The sequence below is a fragment of the Athene noctua genome, chromosome 1, assembly GCF_965140245.1.
Source record: "Athene noctua chromosome 1, bAthNoc1.hap1.1, whole genome shotgun sequence".
Classification (NCBI taxonomy): Eukaryota; Metazoa; Chordata; class Aves; order Strigiformes; family Strigidae; genus Athene; species Athene noctua.
The window spans coordinates 194831617-194856630 of NC_134037.1; the positions used below are offsets into that span (position 1 = coordinate 194831617).

At 40.2% G+C, this 25014-nt stretch overlaps 1 protein-coding gene across 1 annotated transcript in view; it reads left to right on the forward strand.

Moving 5' to 3' along the window:
* Positions 1–13070, forward strand: part of SLC9A4 (solute carrier family 9 member A4) — a 37181-nt gene extending 24111 nt beyond the window's left edge. Inside the window, exons 9-12 of the mRNA XM_074930382.1 lie at positions 5407–5503; positions 7469–7600; positions 8322–8409; positions 10841–13070. Of these exons, the coding sequence (XP_074786483.1) occupies positions 5407–5503; positions 7469–7600; positions 8322–8409; positions 10841–11142 (619 nt within the window). The 3' untranslated portion in view covers positions 11143–13070. The remainder of the gene's footprint in view (positions 1–5406; positions 5504–7468; positions 7601–8321; positions 8410–10840) is intronic.
* Positions 13071–25014: the final 11944 nt, after the last annotated feature.

Sequence of the window (25014 nt, forward strand, 5' to 3'; positions counted from 1 at the left end):
GAGAAACCTTGTGAAGAAGGACTTGAGGGTGCTGGTGGATGAAAAGGTGGACCTGAGCCATCAGTGTGTACTCACAACTCAGAAAGCCAACTGCATCCTGGGCTGCATCAAAAGAAGTGTGGCCAGCTGGTCAAGGGAGATGATTCTGCCCCTCTACTCTGCTCTGGTGAGACCCCACCTGGAGTGCTGCGTCCAGCTCTGGAGTTCTTGGCACAGGAAAGACATGGACCTGTTGGAGTGGGTCCAGAGGAGGGCCATGAACATGATCAGAGGGATGGAGCACCTCCCCTTGTGAAGACAGGCTGAGAAAATTAGGGTTGCTCAGCCTAGAGAAGAGAAGGCTCTAGAGAGACCTTATAGTGGCCTTTTAATACTTAAAGGGGGCTTATAAGAAAGGTGGGGACAGACTTTTTAATAAGTCCTGTAAAAACAGGACAAGGGGTAATGGTTTTAAACTAGAAGAGGGTAGATTCAGACTAGATAGAAGGAAGACATTTTTTATGATGAAGGTGGTGAAACACAGGAACAGGTTGCCCAGAGAAGTGGATGCTGCCTCCTTGGAAGTGTTTAAGGTCAGGTTGAACAGGGCTCTGAGCAACCTGATCTAGTTGAATATGTCCCTGCTCATTGCAGGGGGGCTTGACCTTGAAAGGTCCCTTCCAGCCTAAACCATTCTGTGGTTCTATGACTATGAAACAGTAATGCAACCTGGCATCACACAGACCAGGGAAGAAAACTGGTGGGATCTCCAGAAGTATCACTGAGAAAACTACCTTCTAGGAGAGAAGTCTGTACAAATCTTTACTCCTGCACACTTTAAGTGCTGTGCATATATTTATCCTTACCTTGCAAGCCACTGTCCAGAGTCTGGGTGTTGCTAATCATATTAGCTCCCACTGATTCTTTCCTGGGCTCCTGCTGGCCACTGTTGCTGTTACTGCCTGCTCTCTGAATCCTTCAGACCCCTATCCATTTTGCAGTAGCCTTTGGCAGGGCCCAGCATATTTTCTTTTATAAATTATTATCTCAACCCATACCAGAAAGTCCAAATACCAACTGGACATAAAATTAAAATCTCTGTCGAAACTTTGACTTAATCATGTAAAGAATCTTCTGTTTTCTTGAAACTGATGTCAGCATGCAGCATAAGACCTAGTCCTTTTCTTTCTAAATCATTCTTTGCTGAATGGATGATATTAAAAAAGGTTGCGTATCTGGCAGGCTCCTTCCTGTCTGCTGTATTCCCTTAACTGTTCTGAGCCAAGAGGAAATGTGCAAGGTTGGTAGACAATCTATGGCAATCAAACCACATTTCTTTTCTTTTCTTGAGGGAAAGAGAAAATAAGACAAATTGCTTCAGTGTAGTTCAGAAATTCTCCCCCGAGCAGAGAATTTAGATTGAAAAATATTCTGTAATAAACAGCTGATACAATGGACTAATTTTTGCCATCTCTACTCTGGCTGTAATTGGATTTTACTGTGCATCAACCTCTGATGTACACGTTGTCCTACTGAGTCTGTTTAAAAATGAAATACCAACTTCAGAAAACAAAGTGCGGCCTGATGCTCAGAAACATTCTGATTCTTGGAGGCTGCAAGAGTGTTCTAGGAAAATATATGTTTTCTCAGCTCTGCTCATTGATAGGTATCTGCTGTTGAGCACTGGAGGAGACAGGATAGTTGGATCTTTGGTCAGAGCCAATGCAGCATTTATTTATCTGTCCATTCTCCTGAGCAATTAAGCAAACCTGCTTAAGCCTAAAAGGTTTCTAAATGTGTTTGTAAATTGTTTGATTGTTATAATTGTAATAGCTTATACCTAAAGTCCCTGTCTTTGGTGAGGATGCAAAAATCTGGCCATGAGCAAGTGGAGATTTAAAATAAAATTTCAATGTATGGCAGGTAAAGCAACATTTGCAGTGCCAGAGCAGTGAGAAATCTGTCTCATTAGCACTTCTGATAAGTTCTGCAGCCTTTAAACATGTGAGGGAAAATGCAGATCTCCATCACTGTGAATTAGCATTATCCTCAGAAATTGCATTCATGCTAGTGTGATTCCTGCAGGTGGAGTGGGTGTCCAATAAGCAGTAAGTATTTCCACTGCAGGCTGGAGAAATTTGCTTATGGACTGTGCAACAAAGAATCCACATTTGAATTCAAATAGAGCATTTTGTTATGATGTTTTGAAGAATATAATCCTTAGAAATAATGATAGAAATGCCAAAAGCAGAGCCAAGCAGATATTATCAAAACTATGTTTGCATGGCTGTTTTTTGAAGGAAATATGCCCATTAGAGATTATTTGATGCTGAGCTTACTTAACGTCAGCTTTATATTACTGCAATGCCGACTTGGGTAAGAGTAAATCTTAGAATATATTGATACAGTACAGATCAGAATCAAGTGTCATGTTGTCATTTGTGGTGGTACAGTTGTTCAAGAGCTGTGCCTGACGAATGTTATCTCCTTCATGGGACTAATGAAGATTGGTGGAGAGTTCAAAAAGTTCAAAATTTTACATATAATATATAAAAAATAATCTTACAAGGTTTCTGGAAAGCATTTTATATCCTCCATGTATCAACTATCTTCATGTCTAAAGAAGAAAGAGATACTGTCATGGTACTCATTACAGAGAGACAGTTTTCATAGCATATTATCATTTCAGTATTTTCTTCACAAATATACCTCCCATGTTGTGCTTTGTTGTAACATGCTGGAAGTTTCAATAAGAACAAAGAAATAGTTTCTATAAGGGTTGCTTTATGGGTTTGGTAACACACCAAACTTGTTTGGGTTTTTTCTGAAAGTTCTTTTTTAATGTGTTCTATATTGCAAAATGTGAAAGCAATCTGTTCCTTATTACAATTCCTGTGCATTGTTATCAGCTGAGTAGGTTAATATCTAATCCTATAAAAAGAATACACATTTTTTATTTATGTTCCAGAACAATACAGACTATCTTCATGCTATTTGTTCTCTTGCTATCCCAGCGCAACTGAAACTCAGGGAACTTTATTTATTTTATTTGTCACTTTAAGAGCAAAATGATAAGCCTTTAAATTACTTAGGACTGTCCACTTCTGTGCAGGCATGTGGAGGGTGTCGGGTATGCATCTGGAAAAGTAGAGATGATCTGATGTCTTCTCAGTGGTGTTCTGCTTTCCCCCATTTACATTTATTCCCTATGATCTCAAAGTTGCTTGCATCAGCTCTGTCAGTTCACAAATTTGGTTTCACAAATGAGCCAAGCCTGTACTTTACAGGCCACTATTTGTTGACAGGCTAGATTGCCATTAGTCCCCATGGGTTGTGCCTGTGTTTGCTTTCCCAGTGTACCTAGGGTCTCTGTGTTGTCCAAAGGGATAGCAGCTAGGGGCTGCTGCAGCAAAAAGACTGATTTCCTTGCTGTGGAAAGTAGCACACACAGGCTGTCCTCTAGATGTGGGACCCAATGCAGATGTCAGACCCAGTATGGAATAAAGGTGTGTTACATCTAAGCCTGGAAACTTCACGACATCCCTAGATCCTCTCAGTGTTCTCCTTGAGAGCTGAAAGCAAGTGAAAAACCAACCAGTCAACCAGTGAACACACCCAGCTGGCCTGGAATTGGGTGGTGGTGATGGTCTTGTCTCTGCTGGTAAAAACCTAGCTTTGTTGTTGTTGCTGTTGTTGAAAACTGATGAATCTCAATTAGACGTTTGTTGGGAAGGATTTATCAGGGCCAGGATAAGATTTCTGTTCAATACAGAAATAGAGGCCTTTTCTGTCACTCTGGCTCGCCAATAGCTGAGTGGTAGACTCATGGGTCTCTCATGCCTCAAGAAGATCCTTAACCTACTGGTTACCCCAGGCATACCTCTAACACAACACCTTAACCTATTGTTAATTTCTCTTTCTTTTTACTTCATGAAAAATTTTGCAGATCTGCAGATCTCAGTTTTGGTCTGATGCAGAAGGAAAACACATTCCTAAACCTTGAAATATATCAGGAATTAATTCTTATATTCCAGGCACTTTGGACCAATGCTCACTGTCTACTTGATGGTAAGAGGCAGTAACATATAGAATCCAGGCAGCTTGTGATGGTCCTGCAAGTCTTCAAGATCAAAGAATGATAGAATTATAGAAGGTTTAGGTTGGAAGGGACCTGAAAGATCATCTAGTTCCAACCCCCTGCCATGGGCAGGGACACCTTCCACTAGACCAGGCTGCTCAAAGCCCCGTCCAACCTGGCCTGGAACACTGCCAGGGAGGGTGCAAAGATGTTCATATTAGATTAGAACACAAAACAGTGGTAATCTTGTTAAACTAGCTGCAATTGCAAATTCCCTGTGTTTACAGCATAAGCTCAGTTTAGCTTGAATCCACCTTCCTTCACTGTTAAAAATTTTTAAATTATTTTAGATTGAGTACAAAATAAATGCACACAAAACTTCAGCAATACTGTACATTGATCATAATCCATTCTTGTATAGCACAATTTACAAATATCACTTAAGGACACCACTTAGCTGAGAACAAAGATCTGCAATTACTTTTTTTTTTTTTTTTTTTTTTTTTAAAAACAAGAGACAAGAAAGCAAAATAGAGAAAGGAAAAAGAAAGAGATATAAGATGAACTCAGACTGATTCATCCTGGATGATCGCTATCTATTTCCCTTTCTTTTCTTGGGAATTCAGCCAAACTCTCTTACAGAGATTGACCGATTTAGCAAAACCAGTTAACATTTCACAGCAGCCCTCCTTCATTATTATGCTAGTGAAAAAGCCAGGCAGCTACATATGACTGTGGGCTTTTTGTCACAGTTTGTTAAAAATATGAAGATGATTATAATTTAAGTGGTTTTTTTTTTTTTATTTCTTTTTTGTATTTTTAAATGGAGAAACAGGCTCAGTAGCAAGAAAACCCAATACATTCTCCTCAGCACAGGACAGGTCTCTCAGACTCCTTAATTGGTGTGTGCTTTAGTTCTTAAGGATGTGCTGCACTTTGTCAAAGGAGTTAAAACCAGTAGGACAGTAAGGCACATACTACTAGACCATGCTGAAGAATATATTCAGAGGAGGAAACTTGCAGAGCCTTCCTGGATGTACAGCAGGTTGTTGCCCAATTTAATCCTTAAATATGAATTTATGAAGCTTTAACAAAGAAAAACGGTTTCTGCTGCCAGTTGTATGAGGGTTTACAGCCCATTCTGACTACCTGGTATATTGATACAAGCTGGGAAAGAGAAAAATCTGACAGTTTTACTCATTTTGGGATGATTTTGTGGTGTCACTGGTCACCGAAAAGGTCTTTGTAGCATTCTGTTTCAGCACTAAAAATAGGTCATGCATCATTTCATGGGAATAGTATTTAACCAACTCGTTAATATCATATTTAAACTTCTCTTTTATTTACAGGAGGGGTAGAAACCGGCGCGTGCATCGGCTCTCCCCCGCAGAGGTGGAGTCCATGAGAGATGTCCTGGCACATAATCTGTATCAAGTGCGACAACGGGTGCGTCAGCGCCCTGCTATCGCGGGGTATTTGCGGACTGAAAGCTCTTGTTTGCCCTCCCCGTGCCGGAGCCAGGGCGGGTGGTAGCGCCGGGACCGGCCCCGGGGTCACGCCGGGGGGACACGTGGAGCTGCGCGGGGAAGGGAAGGCGGGGAAGGAGCCCTGGCTCCGGGCTCGCTGCTGGAGGTCGATGCGGGGGGAGGAAAACAGTTTTATTCCATCAGCTTTTACACCCTGCCGGCAGCGGGAAAAGCCGGGAAAATCTGTGAGCGAGCTGTAGAGGTCAGGCTTCCCTCGCTGCACGGCTGCCTGTGACTCAGTGCGCCTTCCCGAGGCTGCCGAACATCCCGCGGGGGGGCTGAGGTGCCAGGCGGGCGGGGGTGCAGCGGGCCGCGCCGATGGGGGCCCGGCACCCGCGGAGGGCTGCGGGGCTGCGTGGGAGCCGGCGCGCTGGCAGGTCGCCAGCAGCAGTGAAACTCGCCTGTGGAGGTGGGTGGATCAGCGGCGGTAAACATTGCGTAGCCCAAAGTCAGCAGAGAGTCAGGCTGGGAAATCTTGGACTGTGTAGGAGCAAGAGTTTTACCCTTGCCACAGGAGGAGAAAGGGAAAAAAAATAAAATCCACCTCCTCTGGAGCTTCACTTTACACGTTTGGGTTTTGGATTTTTGGTTTTTTCTCTTTTCCCGTAAAATGGGGTGATAATAACCTCAACAGGGATTTGTTTTGAAGAAGTCTGTACTGATCCTGATGCAGCCCGGTGTATAACATCTACTTAATTCAATCTTGAGCCCAGAATATACAGCCGAGTGTTCTCCTCCAGCAGTGAGTGGTAGAGGATGTATTACAGTAACCTTGAAATTACACAGCTAAATGGACCTAACTTGTGTAACACACATTGACTAGAAAATGCTAGGCCCCGCTCATTTAAATGTGTCATTATTAATATGATATTCATTCCTAATACTGTTTGATTTGCCATGGCCAATTATCCTTATGATATTAATTTCTTATCTTACTAGCAACCATTTGCATATGTGGCTGCCTCCTGGATTATGAAATGAACTCTCTCTCTTCAAAATCAATTACAGTAATGACTGTTTGAGCCAGTCACTTCCTATGAGGTATTCAGAACTGTGTACTTTTGGAAATGAAAGATTGGAAGTAAAATAATTCCACTTCTAACACCTCACCTCCAACTCTGATGGCCTGGTAATGCTTTGGCTCACCAAACCAGCTTTACAAGGAACCTTGCAAGTGAGACTGAGATCAGATTCTACTTTTTAAGAGGATTTATAAACTTAAATGATTTTTTCTCTTTAAGGCAGATAATTATTTTCCTCATTTCACTAGATGTATGCGATAAATTAAAATGATTGTATGAAAAGATGCTCAGTTTTAGGGTAATACTAAGGTGTAGTTTGTCCAAGTATGGAAAGGAAACTCAGCTGTGTATCTCATTCTAGAGATACACTCTTCTGAACATAGTCTTTCGCTCACGGGTACATCTGCGACTTGCTTCTGGCTTGGTAATATTAGTACCAAGGCTCAGGGGTGGGTTAACCAGATACGTCTCTCTTGGGACCTGCCTCAGATCTGTAGCTCCCAATTATGTGATGAGAAGAGGGATAACAAAGGGAGGGCAAGCCCAGAGATGTTAACAACTTTGCGTAGGTAGCTATATTTTTATGCTGCACTGTGAGCAGGTAAGAGTCTATCAAAAATGCCATCAAAATATAGCCCTTGAGGTCTGAGACTTAAGCTGTGTTCGTGCTTCCTCCCGTCTTGGTCTGCAGCAGTGAGGTTAGCGCAAAGCTGCATTTTTCCACGTGATACCAAAGAGATCTGTGGTGAGTTGGTGGCTGAGCCGAGGCAGGTGTCCCCTTGGTGCCGTGATAGACCAGACCACACAAGGTTATTAACATTGCAAGCACAAAGAAAATCACCTAGGTGCATTTTCTGTTTCAGGCACCAGCATACAACCGACACAACCTGCCCACCAACACAAATGAGAAACAAGCCCAAGAAATCCTCATCCGTCGGCAGCACAGCCTGCGGCAGAGTTGCAGGAAGGGAAACAGCTTACCTTGGGGTAGACCGGTACCTGTTATGTAAAATACTATTCATGTAAAAAAATGCCTCCGCTTCTCTGTAAATAAAGAAAGAGACTCCCATTTTTATATGCTTTTTGCAATAATTAAAATGGATACTTTCCCCAGCGTCCTCATGCAACACCTAAGAGGAAAGAGCTCCACTTAGCATGTGGACAACGTTTTTATGTCCTACCTACATTGGTCAGAAATCAACTACTATGGGTGTAAGTAGTAAAATAATGTAACTTGCATTATTTTGGCATGTGCAAAACAGTAGAATCACAAAAGGCCTGATGCAAAGCCCTTGATACCTTGCACTGACAGTTTGGGCTCTTGATCAGTAAGGATAGAATTTGTCTGATCAAATGTAGGCATTGGATAGCATAGACATTTACAGATGAGATGATAAGTTCTTGCTGGGTATATTAATTTTATTTAAAGTTGTCACCTGAAATAGGAAAGATGAATCTTAGAAGAACATATTTCCCTTTGCTGACTGTAAAAAAGCCCCTAAGGCTATTATATCAGCTATTTTCATTGGAGCTGATGTTGAGTTCAACCTAATTCAAGCCAAGCACCGATCTTATTCACACCTCTCTAAATTTGGCTGTAAAGGTACAGAGGCACAACAGAAAGGCATACAAACATCCCTTTTTACTGTCCCACCGAAGAAGTGCAAATTGCAGAGGCAGTCATAGGCACTGAACATATTTCTGTCTCATACACAGGCTAGAACCACGGAAGTACGCTACCTCTCTTTGCCTCAGGGCCCCAGCCAGCACACTAGACAGAAGGCCAGACGTGTTACTTTCACAGGTAATAGATGTGCTTTACTCTCTATCCTGCTCCAGCAGCAAAGGAAACTTGGCTAGTTGCTCAGTGGATTTGACAGTACTAAATGATTACTCCCGTGGAAGTCCCTGGCCTCTTTAAATGAGCTACACTCTTCTCTCCTTTCATTTTTATCTGTTTTGTATGTGGTCGTTACTGCAGCAGTTTCTATGTCATTCCAGCAATGCCTAGTTTCCTCTCTTTCCCTCTTGAACAAATGCAGACCCACCTTCACTTACACTCTAGGTAAGGAGACAGAAGTTAGCAACACTGAACTGCCTAGTGTCAGAGAAAACATGGAATTTAGGACACTTCAATGTTTTCATTGTTTCCATCTGTAATCTTCCTGACTCCTTTTTGAGTTTATTTATGTGAACCTGAAAAGCATATGGGTTCCTTAGAGAAATTAATTTTAATTTCTGGCAAAATTAACTATAGCAATTGAAACCGTATTTTTAATCTTGGTATCAAAATCTTGGACAACAAAGTTTGTTTCCTGCAGGTGCAAAGTTATGTTCCTTCTTCCCTCTCTGCTTTAATTTGAAAGAGATGAAAGCAAAAGAGATCAGTGTAGGTAAACCGTCCCCTTGAGGCTGGGTACTCACACATGACAGCAGCAGAACAGAAACCCATAGGATCTATTCAAAGGGGAAAAATTGAGTTACTTAAGGGGATTTTTTTTTTTTTCCTGTACAGCTGATTCTTTTTTGTTTTGTTTGTCAGGACATCATGGTGGGGCATATGTGTCTTTCTAAAAGAGTCAAACTGTTCTACACAGCAGCCTCAGACCTAAGAAGTATTTCAGACACTTTCAGGAGACCAAGTCCTGCTATAGCAGACAGGCACATTATTTCAGTGGGGAGAGGACTAAATCTTGAAATGGTGAATGCAGATACATCTTTTTACTAATAGATAGGCCGGAATTTGAGCCCGATCTATCCAAATAATTAGATTTCTTGGTTTGGCTTCTAGCCCCATTTTAGGTCTTAGGCATAGCCACACCACTTTAAATGTCTGAAGCAGGAGGAAGCCACCCTAAACACCTCTCATAAACTGGGTTAGGATGAAATTAATTTCACTTGGGAAGCAAGAAGAGAAATACTCATTATGTAGGAAATTAGAATGACAACCTCATATATCCACTTGCGCATTTACAGATATAAATAGCACCTTTTCTGACTATGCCTGAAAGCCTTCCTGCAGCAAGCATCCTCCACAAAGCTTGGTTCAGGTCTTAAATGTAACATATGCAGAAAGTAACTAAGAGATCAGAAATGACCACAAATAGATCCTTAAACCATCTATCAGCTCTTTCTGCCACTCATAAAAATGCATGATTTCTTTGACAGATTATATCATTCATACTTTGTAGCAATGATGCCCCCAAAGGGCTAAGTAGAAGCCCTTCAAATCTGAAAATACCTATCCTATTTTATTGCTAATGGTGTGGTGTGCCCACATGGCCTAGCAGAAGCAGATTCTGTTGTTAAAGACATTTGTGCCCCTGTTTGGTGGTGTTAAGTGCTGGTACATGTGCTCTTACTTTGTGCCAACTGTGAAATAAATATTAGCATAATTAATTTAATAGTTATTAAGCTGCAATAACTTGGTAAATTTGACTGACTATACCTAATACGTTTACTTTAACTAATTTTATTATTCATAGACCTTTGTGTTTATCTCCCAAAACCTTCTAGCTTGTTATGAGCTGTTTCTTAAACTAACTAATTTGCTAGTGCATCGTCAGACTACAAAGAAAAGTGAAAGGTATATTCTGTAAACTCAACCGAATGAGAGAGGCAGCTATTGTCCTATTGCAGGCAAATTTTTATTGTGTATTTGTGGCAAAGAAAGCTGGTAGGAGCAGGTCTGACACACCCAATGTAATCAAAGCACCCTACGGTCAAACTCCTGGTTTCAGGTGAAACTGTTTTCTTCCCAGTTGTTAATCCCGGGTGACTATTAAACTTGATTTTCAGTGGCACTAGTGTTTTCTCCTTGGTCATTTTCTGTCTTCTGCTGTGTGTTTCACAATGCGTTTCAACCATGGTACTAGGTACACTTGTGAAATTTGTAGAAAATTGAAAGCTACATAAAGGAGCACTCTTGCCTGGTGAAGGCATTAAGCAACTCTGTGAGGCACTAAAAGATAGCCGAATGTGCTTATTTGCTGAGGTTTCAGGCTAGAAGCAATAAAATCTTTTAAACAACAGCTTTGGAATGAAGAAAAAAAGGGTTAATCTTATTTCTTGACTGCTCTCTTATTCTATAGCAATTCTTTAAAATGTTTCAGTTCCAGGGTTTAAAACCATAATGCTGCATTGTATTGAATACCCTTTAACTGTCCCTGTCAATACTATGGTGTTTCTCTTCTTGCTTGTTCAAAATATGATTTTTTTTGTCTGTTTTCCTTCAGATTACCACAGTAGTGGCTCTGATGCTGCGTACCCCGTAATGTTGAGATCTCAGCCCCGGCTACGGCCACTTGAAACAAAGCATCGCAAGGAAGAGCTGATTCCAATGGCACGCTTGGATAAACGAGTGTGCGCATCCAATCTTTCAGGTCGAAGAGGAAATTCAGTCAGCCAGCGTCGTTTCATCAGAGCAGGCAGTCTAGCTCTAATGCCAAAGTCTCGATTCACTGTCGGAGAATTAGAGAGGTATGAGTCAGAAGAAGAGTCAGAAATGATGGCACCAGCCAGGCCATTAGCCATATGAGGAGCAGAGAAGAGCAATGTTTCCATCTCTAGGGCCCTTTATATGCTGCTCCAGAGAAAATAACAAAGCTCTTATATGAATCAAACCACAATTTTCCTTCTGGGACCAGTGCACTTGTTCTTGTATCACTTTCAAGCGCTGTATCAAGGTACTCAGTGCATCAGCAAAGACTTAAATTCTTATATGTTTATATCAAGCTTTCTTTCCAACAGAACACTGCAGAAAAGAGGGCAACACAGTCTTTGCAGAGGTTTAGACATGGATTTAAACAACAGTGGTTGGGCACATGCAGTGCTATGGGTGACTGATACTGCTTTCTTCTGTTCTGTACTATGCCCTGCATCCAGAAGAAAGAAACACCGAAGGACATGCTTGGCACATGAGTGCCCAGATCGGTAACTTCAACTTGCCTAAAGTTTTTGACCTCAGAGTAGCTGAGATATTCCTGGAAAGAGTTAAAAACAAGAAAGGCCTTTTTAGGGCACCTGAATGTTACTGAAGATGCCTAAACAAATACTTAAGTCAAAAGGATTTTTAATGGATGTTTTCAGCCATTGGAAATCTCTTGGCATCTCACATTTTGGCTTTGCAAAAGTGCCTAAAATCAGTTGCTGTGATGGTCCATGACTCCTGCTACTTCAGCCAGTTTCAACACATAGGAACCTTTCACCTACCTGCAGTTGTTTTGGATGAATAAAGGAGGCATTCTAGTACGGACAAATGAAGAAGACTCTTCAGGCAAGGGTGCTGTCAGGATGCCTTCTATTTGCAAATGTGGGATAGTAAGAATGCACACAATATTCTTGTGGTTCAGCAAGTGGGAGGCTTCATTTTAGAGCATCTAAACTCCATTCTCCACTCCTACCTTTCCAGAGGGTGCCCAAATCGGTGGACCACTCTTCATACTAAAGCTGGACCAGCACTGTAGACAGGAAACAAGAAACTGTGATAAAAGGTAAAGGGAGCCTAACTCTGTAGCTTGCTGGCTGGCAGGAAAGAGAGGCCCTGTGTTTTGCTCCCAGCTTTTTATAGGGTGTGTGCCTATATGTTGTAGAGAGAAGCATTTGCTAAAAAAAGCAGAAATAACCCCGGGGACATGCACTGGAGCCCGTGATCTCCCAACCTTCCTACAGAGCTCCCTTCCAACACACTCTGTACGCCCATGCTCCAGTCTCAGTGGTGGGTCTCCCTAGTGGTAGGAGAAGTGAGAAGCTCTATGGTCTTGAGTAATTTTGGATAAAGTCTAAAATCCCAGACACCTAGTTCCTCTGATGGAACTCTTTTCTGCAAAATGGAAGCAGCATTGCCACTCTCTTGAAACTGTAGGTGAGCTGATTTTACCCAAAGGGATGATTTGTGTCCAAAAGTTCATAAACCCACCCTTACAGCTGCACTAAACTGAAATTTACAGCTGAGAAATACTCCCAAGTTCAGTCATGTTTTCTTCAAGTTTCCCTCTCTCCTCCACTCAGAGCTTGCTTAGGTGCCCAACTCAAGATCCGTAAATGCTACTGCAAGACTGAGAGAGGCAAGAATTAGACAGCAGTGCAACCTTTATGTTTCACTTTTTAATATAAATATTAAGTGCTTATATGCCCTGGTCCAGAAAAAACTTTTAAGTGTAAGTTATGACTTCACATTTCTTACAATTGATTTATGATTCAGGACAGGTAGCATCTAAACTAATTAATTTCAAAAGCGCTATCAGAGATAAAAAATAAAAGCCTTTTTCCCCCTTTTCTCATGTTTGAGGCATTTATGTTTAATAGGTTATAATGAATTGTCTGTACTGAAATTGTACAAAGCTTTGTGAAACTTTAGTTCTGTTTGCATTTCCTCATTGTGCCAGAGAAATTATACAACTCCCTTTTATGAAAGCAGCAGCATGTTATTAAAAGAGGGTAGGATTTGGCTTTTGTACCAACACTGAATAAGCAAATAAATACAGTTCTGTACCTGAAAATCAACAAATAAACCCAGCTCCACCAAAAGAGGAAGTTCTCCATGTAGTTTTTAAACAAAAGCCTTGTGCCAGATCTCAATCCTATACCAAGTTATACTGACGTATCATAAATATCAATGAAACATTATTTTAAGAAAAAGAATTATCATACAAAATCAGGTCTTAAATTGCATTGTGAGCCACCCAGTTGCCACATGAACTTTAATTGAGGGCAAAATCAGGCCACAGAGCTGACATAGGTGCATGGGGTGGGGTGACGAAGGTGTGGGACTTGCTTCTGCATCACAAAGTAAGGAGGGGCTGGGATCTCCAAAACTGGCTAGTGGGTGATGTAGACTGCAGGCCATCCTTGGGGACAGCAATGAAGAGAAAGCGGAAATCTGAGAGGAGGGTGAAGAAGGGGTAGTGTCTCATCTTCAAAGGGAGGCTCAGGAGAGAGATTAAAAAGAGGAATTACTGTGAGCTGCAAATTCAGCATTTCCCCTTTAAGAAGATTTATCAGTAGGTTATCTGGGGGAACTGGACAAGATGAGGAGGGTTAGTAGGATGCCTGGAGTGGCATGGAAAGGGACTAGATGTACATCATGAAAAAGAGGAGTCTGCAATTTGGTCAGGGTATTTTTGAAAGGCATGCTTAAAATTAATTCCCAAATTCTTTATTAAACATAAAAGTCATAGAGCATTTATATAATTACCCATTTTAAGTAGAGGGCACAGCATTCAATTTCTATTGACCATTTATCTTAGCACTAGAGAAAAATAATTAAGTCTTTCTAAAATGCAAATAAAACTAGTGCACAGCTGGACTTGAATCTCCCTGTTTTGCTTCATTCCTAATCCTTCCTCTGATGAAATCAGTGAGCCACATCTTCAGACAGTGTAAAGCCATAGAGCATGTAGAAGTCAATAGAGCTCTCCCAGCTTTTGCATTCTGGACCCCAAACTTGAAGAGTCTAGTCTATTTTTAGTTTTCTTTCCTAGCAATTAGAAAATAGGACTGGAAGAAAATTTTCTTCTGTGCCATTAGTTGCTGTTAATGGTTTTGCTGGCCATTAGCCAAGCAGCAATGCTGCAGATGCCTGTATAAAATATGTTCTAATACATAAACTTGCACTGTTTATTTGTTTTATGGGTATTTCATATTTGTAGACAAACGAGTTCGTAAAGAAGCACATTGCTTGTGTTTTAAATAGCAATAACTACATCAGTTTTTAATGAGTAACTTTGTGTCTATAGGCTCTCAGGCCTGGTCCATAAAGAAAACTGAAGTGGTTTAGGACATGAATTTAAATCCACTGCGTGTGGGCATTCTTAAACTCTTTAACCTGGATCACATCCAGGAAACTTGTGCTGATAATTATTTAATTTTAAATTGTACTCTGATTTAAGGTGAACTGGGACAGGAAACTCATGACCAGAAGACGAAGAATTATTATTCAAAATTCAGAAAGGAAATAGGAACTCAGAGAATTAAGACTATTTCCTTGGGGCAGGAGGATAGTGCAGGACAGGTGAGTGTCAGGAAGGAATAATAATGAATAGCCCGTACTTTTGACAGTGGAGAAAATAGGAGATACACCTCATCATGGTTTAAGCCCAACCGACAACTAAGCACCACGCAGCTGCTCATTCACCCCTTCTCCTGTGGGATGGGGGAGAGAATCAGAAGAATAAAGGTGAGAGAACTTGTATTTGAGATAGACAATTTAATAGATAAAGCAAAAGCCATGTGTGCAAGCAAAACAAAACAAGGAATTCATTCACAGTTTCCCATTGACAGGGAGGTGCTCAGCCATCTCCAGGGAAGCAGGGCTCCATCATGCGTAACAGTGACTTGGGAAAACAAACACCACCACTCTAAATGTCCCCTCCTTCCTTCTTCTTCCCCCAGCTTTTGTTGCTGAGCACATCACATGGTATGGGATATCCCTCTGGTCAGCTAGGGTCAACTGTCCCGGCTGTGTCCCCTCCCAACTTCTTGTGTACCCCCAGCCTCCTCGCTGGTGGGGTGGTGTGACAAGCAGAAAAGGCCTTGACTGTGTGTAAACGCTGCTCAGCAATAACGAAAACATACCTGTGTTATCAATCAACACCGTTTTCAGCAAATCCAAAACATAGCCCCATATGAGCTACTATGAAGAAAATTAACTCTACCCCAGCCAAAACCAGCACACACTGGAACACAACTTGCTAACCAGTGAGATAAATAAAAAAATGATGAGAACAGTCATAATGAGAAAATATTCTAATAGTAAAAGCAACTGTGGTGAAACAGAATATTGCAGAAAAAGGGAGGGAGTTATCAAGGTCAATAGTACATTGTGAGCAACCAGCAATACTTTCATGTTTATTGCATGGTGTGATTAACTGTTAGATCCTGTTCTTATTGTAGCTGTTACTCTTCAACTAATATCCCAGGCAAGTAGGAATGTGTAGTAAAAGGAGAATCTCCTTCTCAGAGAGCTTACCATCAAGGACACAGCAGCGAGGGGAGCACTGGCAATGGGGACATGATAGCAGCTAGCACAGGCAGTGCTCAAGCTGTGACCTCCAGAAATACCAGCTACCAGAGTGTACTGGCAGAAGGCATTGCCATGGTCCCCCTTCCAGTAGGAATGGTGCCCACTGGGAGTGTCTGCAACTGCATAGTCAGGGCTGCCACTGCTGTCTGCATGGCACCTGGGGGAACAACATGCTGGCTCCATGGTAATGCCAGCGAGCGGGACAGGGAGGACTTAAAAGCAGTTTGTGTGTCACACTAAGGGAGGACTTTGGTGAAGGAGTGCAGAAGCAGGGGGATAATTCACCTTTTAGCATGGCTCAAAACTCGAGTGGAGCAGGCATGTGTCCATCAAAGCCAGAGAGAAGAAGCTCTAACAGATGGAAAGCAGCAAATGTTTCAGCAGGAGCTCTAGATGGACTGATTTACTGCTCTGTGTGTGGGCCAAGAAAGTAGGCCAACTTAAAAGTCAAAAGTTAGTTCAGATGTGTGTAGAGCAATTACAGAAGGTTATATGAGATTCAGAAAAGTAGGCCAGGGTTTCTGGCTGGAGACACTGGTAAAGAAGTAACCGTAACCATCTTCAGCACAAGAAGGATAGCTTAATCCATTTTTACGAGTAAAGCAGTCAGAGAAAGAGGGACAGTGTTATCTGCAGGCAAAATCAAATTGCTGTGGATGAAAGATTCGACCTTTATGTAACAGCAGGTGAAAATAATTGTGAAATGATCTTATTTTCTTGCTGGTATGTTGGTTTTGAGAACTGACACTTTAAGGTTTTTTTCTGCAGCCATTTAACCCTGAAAATTCATGTATTACTGTTATGCATGAATGGAAACTATTTAAAAGCCTGTGGGAAACTCTGGAAAATATAACAAATATTTCCAAGCTTTCTTTCTTCATAGGTACTTTTTCTAATTTTCTATCTACATATGTGGATAAAACACAAACATTAAGAGTGGAAAAACAGATTACCTTATCTTTATATTTTGTTTGCTTTTTAGGTAGGACAATTACGTTTATTGCTTTGCCAAGCTCACTGTACTTAAGAACCTTAAAATTAGAAGTGTAAGGTAACATGAATAATAGTCTGAACCAGTTGAGAGGACAGGAAATCTATTGAGCTCAGTTACCTAATATATTTCCTTTTGAGAATCTGCCTCAATGTTAATCACAAGTGAAACTCCTTTTTCTTTCCTGCTTTGGTTTCATGGGTGTGAAATTTCAAAAGCTAATATCGGTTCTTGTTTGTTTCTAGTTCACCCTTTCTCCTGGAAAAAATCAAGTTTCTACTACCTTTCAGTCATAAGGAATGAGACATGGACTGAAGGAAAAAACGCCAAGCTCTTATTTTCAGTGTTTTCATTCTTTGGCAAGGTAAATTGAAGCCACACCATAGTGAAGAGCTGGTCAGGAGTAGACACCAAACTGAGCATCACCCCTGACTCTTTTCTACTGTCCTTGTGGGAGCAATCTAGGAAAAAAAGAAGTATCTGTCAAGAATAGCCACGGTAAGCTAGGGGCACAGGTATTAGTCAACTGCAACATCACTATTACACATACAAACACAGGTTGGATCATTGGACATCTGCTCATCACTTTCCCACCAGTAACTTATTCTACTAAATACAAAATTACCCTAAAAGAAGCTTGAATTTAAACCACTTTTTTTCGCTGGCATGTATGGCAGGTATTAATTTAGACTCATTAGTTGGTACTGGACCTAAAACCATTTGCTCCTTGCTCTACTGCATTATCAGCAGTGATAAGGGGTGAAAATAGTGAGTTATGCACAAATGTCAAAATAAAATCTCTCTTATTTTTTTAAGGAATAAAACCTATAGCACTCTAGCTAGCTTTATTCATGCCTTCATTTAATTTCCCATCACAGAAGCTTGCACTGGGTGAGAAAACAATATATAAATGGAAGTCAGCTCCCCAAATATATTAATCTTCAATATTACAATGATGATGAATATTGATAATACATGCAGGTGCACACTGTCTTCCAGTTGCTGTGTGAACACAAGGCACAGACAGAGGCAGGGCATCCTGAGAATTATGCCAGTGTTAAAATCCCATGTGAAAGGTGGAGAAACTTGCACAAAGCAAATGAGCCGTGTGTACACGTAACACAGGAACAGTGCCAGGAACAGAACATGAGACCCCGGTCCCTTGACCCCAAGTCTACCTTTACTTCCCTTAGGCTTTCAGATGACTGAAACCAATGGAAAGGAACAAATGAACAGTCTGAAACTGTTCATTGAGATCTCACCACAAAAAAGGAACAATCCACACAGAAATAACATGATTTGTGCACTGCTTCATGTCAGGCATCAGGACCTGCTGTTTACAAGTACTCAGTGTCCTAAAAGACATCATAAAATTTTGCCATATTTAAGGTATATGTATAAAATGTGTAATGTAAAAAAGATGTAATTCTTCACTTACTTTTCTCTAGTACATTCACTGTTGTTCTTTTCAAAAATATACATAACTTCTGCATGTTTTGCATAGTTACAAAAACTTGGTAATATTGAAGGGGCTTGTAAGAAGTGAATATACTATGGCAAGTATGCTTTTTCCTTGGAACATGGAACAGAAACTCTTGGAAGTTGCTTCAAATTCTTCATTCTGGTCCGATGAGGAAGGGAGGCTGTGGATGTTTAGCGCAAGTGTTAGACCTAGAACAAATCTTTTAGGGCTAAAGACACTCAGGACTAAGTCATATGCAGGTGCATATGCTAAGTCATATGAGCTGCCAGATTTGGAATGGGAGCCACAGGACCCTTTGCTCCCTGCATCAGCAGTCAGAGGCCAGGGAGGCCCCTTGGGGCACCTTTACAGCAGCTGGACTGCACCACTGGGGCTGGAGTTGTAGGGGTCTGCACAAAGCAGCCAATGGCACTTAGGGCATAAATCAGCTGAACACATGTGGATGGTTACCTTGCAGTGATCTGATGAACAGTTCAGCCTCCACTGACTCCAGTGGGAGCTCAGACACCTAACCCACATGTAGACACCTCCATGGTGAACATATAAATGCAGTTTACTGAGTCTGAAGTAGAATTCCACTGTCCTGATTCTTCAAGCAATTTTGGCATCTATGAGTGAAAAGCATCTTTTCAGAGCTAAACATTGTGACTGCTTTAGCTTTGAGATGAATCTTCTTTTTCTCCACAACAAACTAAGCAATTTCTGCATTAGCTTTGAGATGAATCTTCTTTTTCTCCACAACAAACTAAGCAATTTCTGCATGTGCACACAAAGAGGTAATATATATATATATATATATAGTTCTTAACAGTGCCTCACTGTGTATACCTACTATATTCTGTTTATTTCTAAAGAACTCTCTGTCTGCAGGTGTGTTTGGCTCAGTCTGCTATAACGGGTTTAGCAATAGAAAATTGCAAGGCTCACATTACTGCTGGCTCAAATGGACCCTTTGGCTTGAAGTCCTCTTAATGATAAATATCCCAAAATCTTTCCCCATCATTTTCATAAGTATGCAAACATGGATTCAAATGAGAGTGATGACTGCTGACAAATTTGTTAATCAAGTCTTAGCCTTTTTCTTATTTTTCCCTAATGCAAAAATGCCTGATACCGATTTACCAAGCGTTGCAGAGCAGATATAACAGCTGATGCCAAGACAAGATTTGCAGGTCTTGTTCCTAGGTAATGAAAAGAAAGATGCAGTGACAAAGCCCAAAACATCACTATAAACAAGTTTGCATGAATTAGGTTAAGTTCCAAAACTCAAAATATATCTTTTTTTTTTTTTTTCCTCCCAGCCTCCCACTATGTATAAATTTTCCTGTACCAGTCCCTAACTATAACTCTGCTAGCTGAGATCGTTAAGTCTGCTTTATCTGCTGGAAAAAGCATGCTTTCACCAAAGAGGAAAAGAGCTGCAGTGACCTCTGTTGATGGAATTAAGCAATGTATTTAAGGAGCCAAAAAGGAAAGGTGACACTTTCAAATCCTCTCCTAGGATTAAACAGTACCAGAAGTAAACTGTGCTAAGAGGGAGAGGCTTTCAGGTTGGATATGAAAAAGACTGTTTCCCAACACCCACTGAAGTCAGAATCCTTATCAGGATGGTTGCCTTTTGAAAAATATTTTTAGACAATTTGTTCCTTTTTTTTAGTGTGGAATCAAAAACTATTGGCATGAAGACAGAAGACATAACACAGCTAGGAGAGATGTGGTTTTCTGAAGGGATATACCGCATTCCAGGAGTTTATATCACCAAGAGAAAACATCATGCCTGTATATATTACGTGATCTGAATTTAGTGACCAGTTCCCTCTGCCAGCCTGACACACGGTTTTCTTGAAGTTTTGAGGCAAAGAAGCTTTTCAGTTGGCGGGCTGCCTGGGGCAGAGACAAGTATCTAGGAACTGTCATGCCTTTATGACCAAGAATTTGGAACGTCTTTATGGGCTAGTTCTGATCCAGGAAAATAATTAAACACGTAAATACCCACAAGGATCTGGACCTTAATGCTTAACTTCAAGATTGGGTGTAGTCTCAATAAAGCCAAGCATTTAAGGATTGATCCTGTATGATTAAAGTCATTAAAATAATAAGAAAACTTCCATTAAGAGCTGGGTAGTTTTGGAAAATGGGGTATTATGTCTTTTTTTTTTTTTTTTTTTTGACTTATGCCTTTGCTAAGGACTACTCAGTATTAAACAGAGGCATAAATGAGGGTCAGGGCTTCATACTGTCAAAGATATTTTGTTTCCAAGCTGTCCAGTAAACAATTGGTACCCACACTTTTTGACTCTTCTGGGTGCCACATCAATAGAGTTTAGTATTTTTTCTCTTCGATGTCCGGTGTTATTGAATGAGAGTTCAACGACAAGATAAGAATTTTCCCAGTTCAGGTATTTTAATTTGTTAATGTCTCCACCAGAGCCTGAAAAATTTTATTTTTAATATAGTTTCCAGAACCATTGGTGTCCCTCTGATCCTAAAACGTCCTTCTCACAAGAGACAATGGATATTGGTAATGACACTTTACTAGTATCCACTGTGGTATCCTCATTCAGATTTTGTAGAGAGTCATTTCTGCAAGTGTAAGGAGGGAAAAACCAAGTTAATTCTGTTTTTAATAAAAAGTATGAAAAGCAATATCTTATTTTGATATAGATAAAATCAGAAAATGAAATAATAGATCAGTGCACTATTTCAGCTAGATATTAGAGGTGTACTAGCTCTGCCAGTCAAAGAACATCAAGATATACAAAATATAAAGTAATAAAATCAATCCTGGTTTGCATGTGTTATGGATGCCATAAATGTTATGATATCTTATACAAATTTCACAATAAACCCAAATATTGTAGCTACCTATTTGAGAATGTCACACTGTCAGGCATGGAGGAAGTATTGTTGTATCTTCCATATATAATTAATGATTCTGGCAAAGATCTTCATTGACTTCTGGGAAATCACGTCTGTTTTTTTTTTTTTTTCACTCTGCATGAGTCTGACAAAGTTTTGTGGAGAGAGGTCAGGATGCGCAGTACAGTGGTAGGTTGGATCAAAGATTTCTTTGCCTCAATATATCTAGCATCCTACAAAGACCTCTACATGTTAAAGGGCTCCAGTTACTCACTCACTCTTCTAAAGATAACCCAAGATAAGGCTTTATTTCTGGGAGAGTTTATACATTAAGTAAATTAATTCTATATTAGAGTAGCACATAGAACCATTCAATATAAAGAATAATTATTTTCTGCCAATTGATAGGACAATTATTTTGTTTAGGTTGTTTGACATAATCCTAAAATGAAAATTTTTAATGTTGTGTATAACTACAATTTTATCACTGAAGGCTGAATTCATTCATGCTCGAACATCTGTGCTAAAGCTGAGCCCCAGTTCCACATGTATTAGTTTTGCTACCTCAGGTATGGTTTAGAAAGCAGGTTGTGACTCAAAAGGAATCAAAATATCTTATTGTAATTTTTCTGCTGTGCATTCTTATTACCCAGCATTAAGGCTTTATAATTTAGTTATTTTCCAGTTTAATCTTACAGTTCATTTATGAACAAGTTCCTGGGTAGTTATTTATGTACCAGTCTTCAGAGGTCAAGTCTTTTGGCTTATCTTATAGAAGAGAAAGGAAAAAGTCAGCAGTCATCTTTTTTTTTTTTTTTTACATCTGGAAAAGTATCTTTTTTCATACAATTATAACTGTTTGACAGGAATTTGCTCAAAGTTAAAGAATATCTTTGGATCGAGATTAAAAATGGAAAATTACATCTTCAGAGATGTACTTTTCTTTAAATTACTAGTATGTGAAAACTGTTTTGGAACTTTAATTGCTGCTACAGACTTACTACAAAATAAACTTTGCAATAAACCCTGGCTGATCCTTATCTATAACCAAAAATCTCCACACTGGCAAGAGTATAATATAGGGTGAAATCATATTTGGATTTGGATTTTTTTGCAACTGAGTTCAACAAGGCAGGATTTTCTCTTTCAAACAGCCCCAAACTTCTCCTCCTCTGTGTATGTGGAGATTATCTGGATCCTGCAGTAATTGCTGGTTGGGTCAATTGCTTGATTTTTTACAGTGAGGAGACTTACATATTTTCTGGTTTTGGCCTCACACAGAAGCATTTGGGCATGATTTCTTAGGGTAAACTGGACAGTCCAAACCCAGAGTTTTAGTGACCTCCTGAGTTAGAAGCCAACTTCTCTGCTCAGCGCCAGCTCTGAACCCTAACAATTATGCCTGTTTCCAAAAACTGCATCTGAACCTGCCATTCTTTTGACCATTGTGATTTTGGCAATTTGCATCTCTCTGCTCATCCTGTTTTAGCATGCTGCAGGTGGGACACATCTAAGCCTCAATCCCAGCACAGAAGGCTTTGTCAAAAGCTCCCGGAGTAGCAACTACTGCAAAGTTGATAGGTAAAATCCATTTTCATCACAGAATGGTTGGGAAGGGACCTCTGGAGGTCATCTTGTCCAACCCCTCATCAATGGCTCCTTTCCCCTCTTGTGAGCAGTCACTTGGAGAATACCTGGACAATGCACACAGCTACAAGGATCTTAGCAATGGCCAAAACTCATATTCCAACCCAGTACTGTAAGAAAAAAATAATGAAAAGAGGTACATGCAGTGGACAATGAGGGGGGAGGCACCTTGCTTAGCTTGGCCTGTGCTTTTAATGGCAGAAGCAGGAAAAATGAGGGGTTGGAATCCACTACATCTGGCTTCAGCCTATCAACCCGGGGGTCCTTTCATGCTCAGTTGTAAGATCATCTAAAGGCAGTGACTGATGAGCCTGTACTGGGAAGCAACAAGGAGACCCCTTTGAAGTGCCTGCTCCTTGCCAGGAGCTCTTAGTAGAGCCCAGGGACCCCTAAATAGAGCCCAGGGTGACAAGGTGGGACATAGATGCCATTGCTAAAGGACAGGTGAGCCACCCTGGCAATAAAATGCTGACTACCTTTTACTGAAGAGTTGAAGACATTTTAATAGATTTTGGTCTTTCTATGAGCATCATCTGTACACATTTTTTTGTAATGGTGGGGTTGAAGTTGTGAGCAGTTGTTAGAAGCATACTGATACTTTTTATTGTAGTTCTGTTCCTGGATACTTGCATTAGCTCTAAAAAAGCAATTTCCAGAACAGCTGTATCAACATCTGTATCATGAGCCCTGTGCCCATGTTCATCTAAGAACCCCATCTATTTTGCCCTAGAAACACATCTGACCACATGAATATTGTCCTGAGCTAGTCTGAATCCCGCTGCTAGGGCTAGACTACATGTAGGATCAAAAATTTTAGTCCTTCACTGATGGATTTCATGCATCTTCAAGTTTTAAGGCATTTGACTTCTACAACAGAAGACACAGGTCAGACAGATTCCTCTTTCCCCTCTGAGGTTTTTCAGATAACTAGCTGCTCTGGTTTATTTCAAACACTGTGGGATGGTTTTTGCTACCATTACAGGACTGGCACCAACATGCTGGTCTAGCTGAGATGAGAACATAACTGCTTATGTGACAAACTTACTTCACCACAAGACAAGCAGAAGTTGATTGCATGGGACAGATATGTAGCCTCTGCTCTTTTCCGCAGAACTGGCATTATTATTTTCCTGTCATTTTCCAAGGTACCTGCAAATGGAGAAGGGCGTTTACTTATCACTGTGTATCAAGAGATGATAACACCTTTTGCCAATTCTGTTATAATTTTTTCTAATTCTCGTTTTTGGCAGTACATAACTTCCTCAGGAGGTATAGATGGAGAGTTACGCAGGAGGAGTTAAAAAAAATACCAGTAGTTAATGACTATGAACATAATTGCACCACCTTTTTTTTTTTTTTTCCATGATGTAATGTTCCAGGAAAGAGTGTTGCACAAGAAAGCAATCAGAGGCTGGTTAAAATACAAGGAAATGGATATAATCTTCTCAATAAACTATCCTGACATGGCTTCTGTGAGTAGATTTGTTTGTTGTAGACATCGAAAGACACTTTACCCTTCCTCCACACTTTCCTATGCTATGCTTATTAAAATGGTTTTCTTGAGTTTTTTTTTGTTTGTGTGTTTTTTGCCTTGTGCGGCCCTTTCTCTGATTAAAAGGTATGCTCACATTTTGATCCCCCATATGTAATTGTGGGATCAAATCCTACTGCATTTTTTCATAACTTGTAAATGCTTGGGATTAAGTTGGGAACTCTAACATTTAAGTATCTATGCCTAGCTGAAGTGATTTAAAAATGCAGGAGCAGATTCCAGTTGCAATATCTGCATTCATGAAGAAAGGGAGAAATAATTTAAAATGTAGGACTGTTAATCAGAGCTAATTACATGAAGGATATATAAAATATAAATAAAATTGTACACATATATGTGTGTGTGTCAATGTATAGATACAGATATTAAATATATATATATATATATATATATAAAAGGAAAAGAGGCTGGGTGTTAGACCATGCAGAAGCAGTAAATTTGTTCTCTACTGAAATATTAGTATTGCAATATAATCAAACCCAGAATATAAACAGATATAGAGTGTATGGGAGTCAAAGTGATACTGATTACCAAGGGATTGTGACCACTGAAAAGCTTCATCAGATTTTTCCAGTGGTACAAGTTACATATATCTTGCATTTCAAAAGTTTATCAAATGCTGTTGGAGTTAACTGAAGTCATTTCACTGAGACAAAGAAAATTTACCATCTTCTTCATGATGCCAACATGTCCCGTTTGTTTCTATAGCAGCCAGCAACCATGAGTTTGTTAACAAAAGTTTTCACTCGTCTGGAAGCTTTCCAAAGAATTGTCCACATTTTCAATTCCTGAAAGCTTCTGTATCCATCTTCCCAACTTAAAATGCCATTAAAATGCTTTGAAAAGTTTTATAAT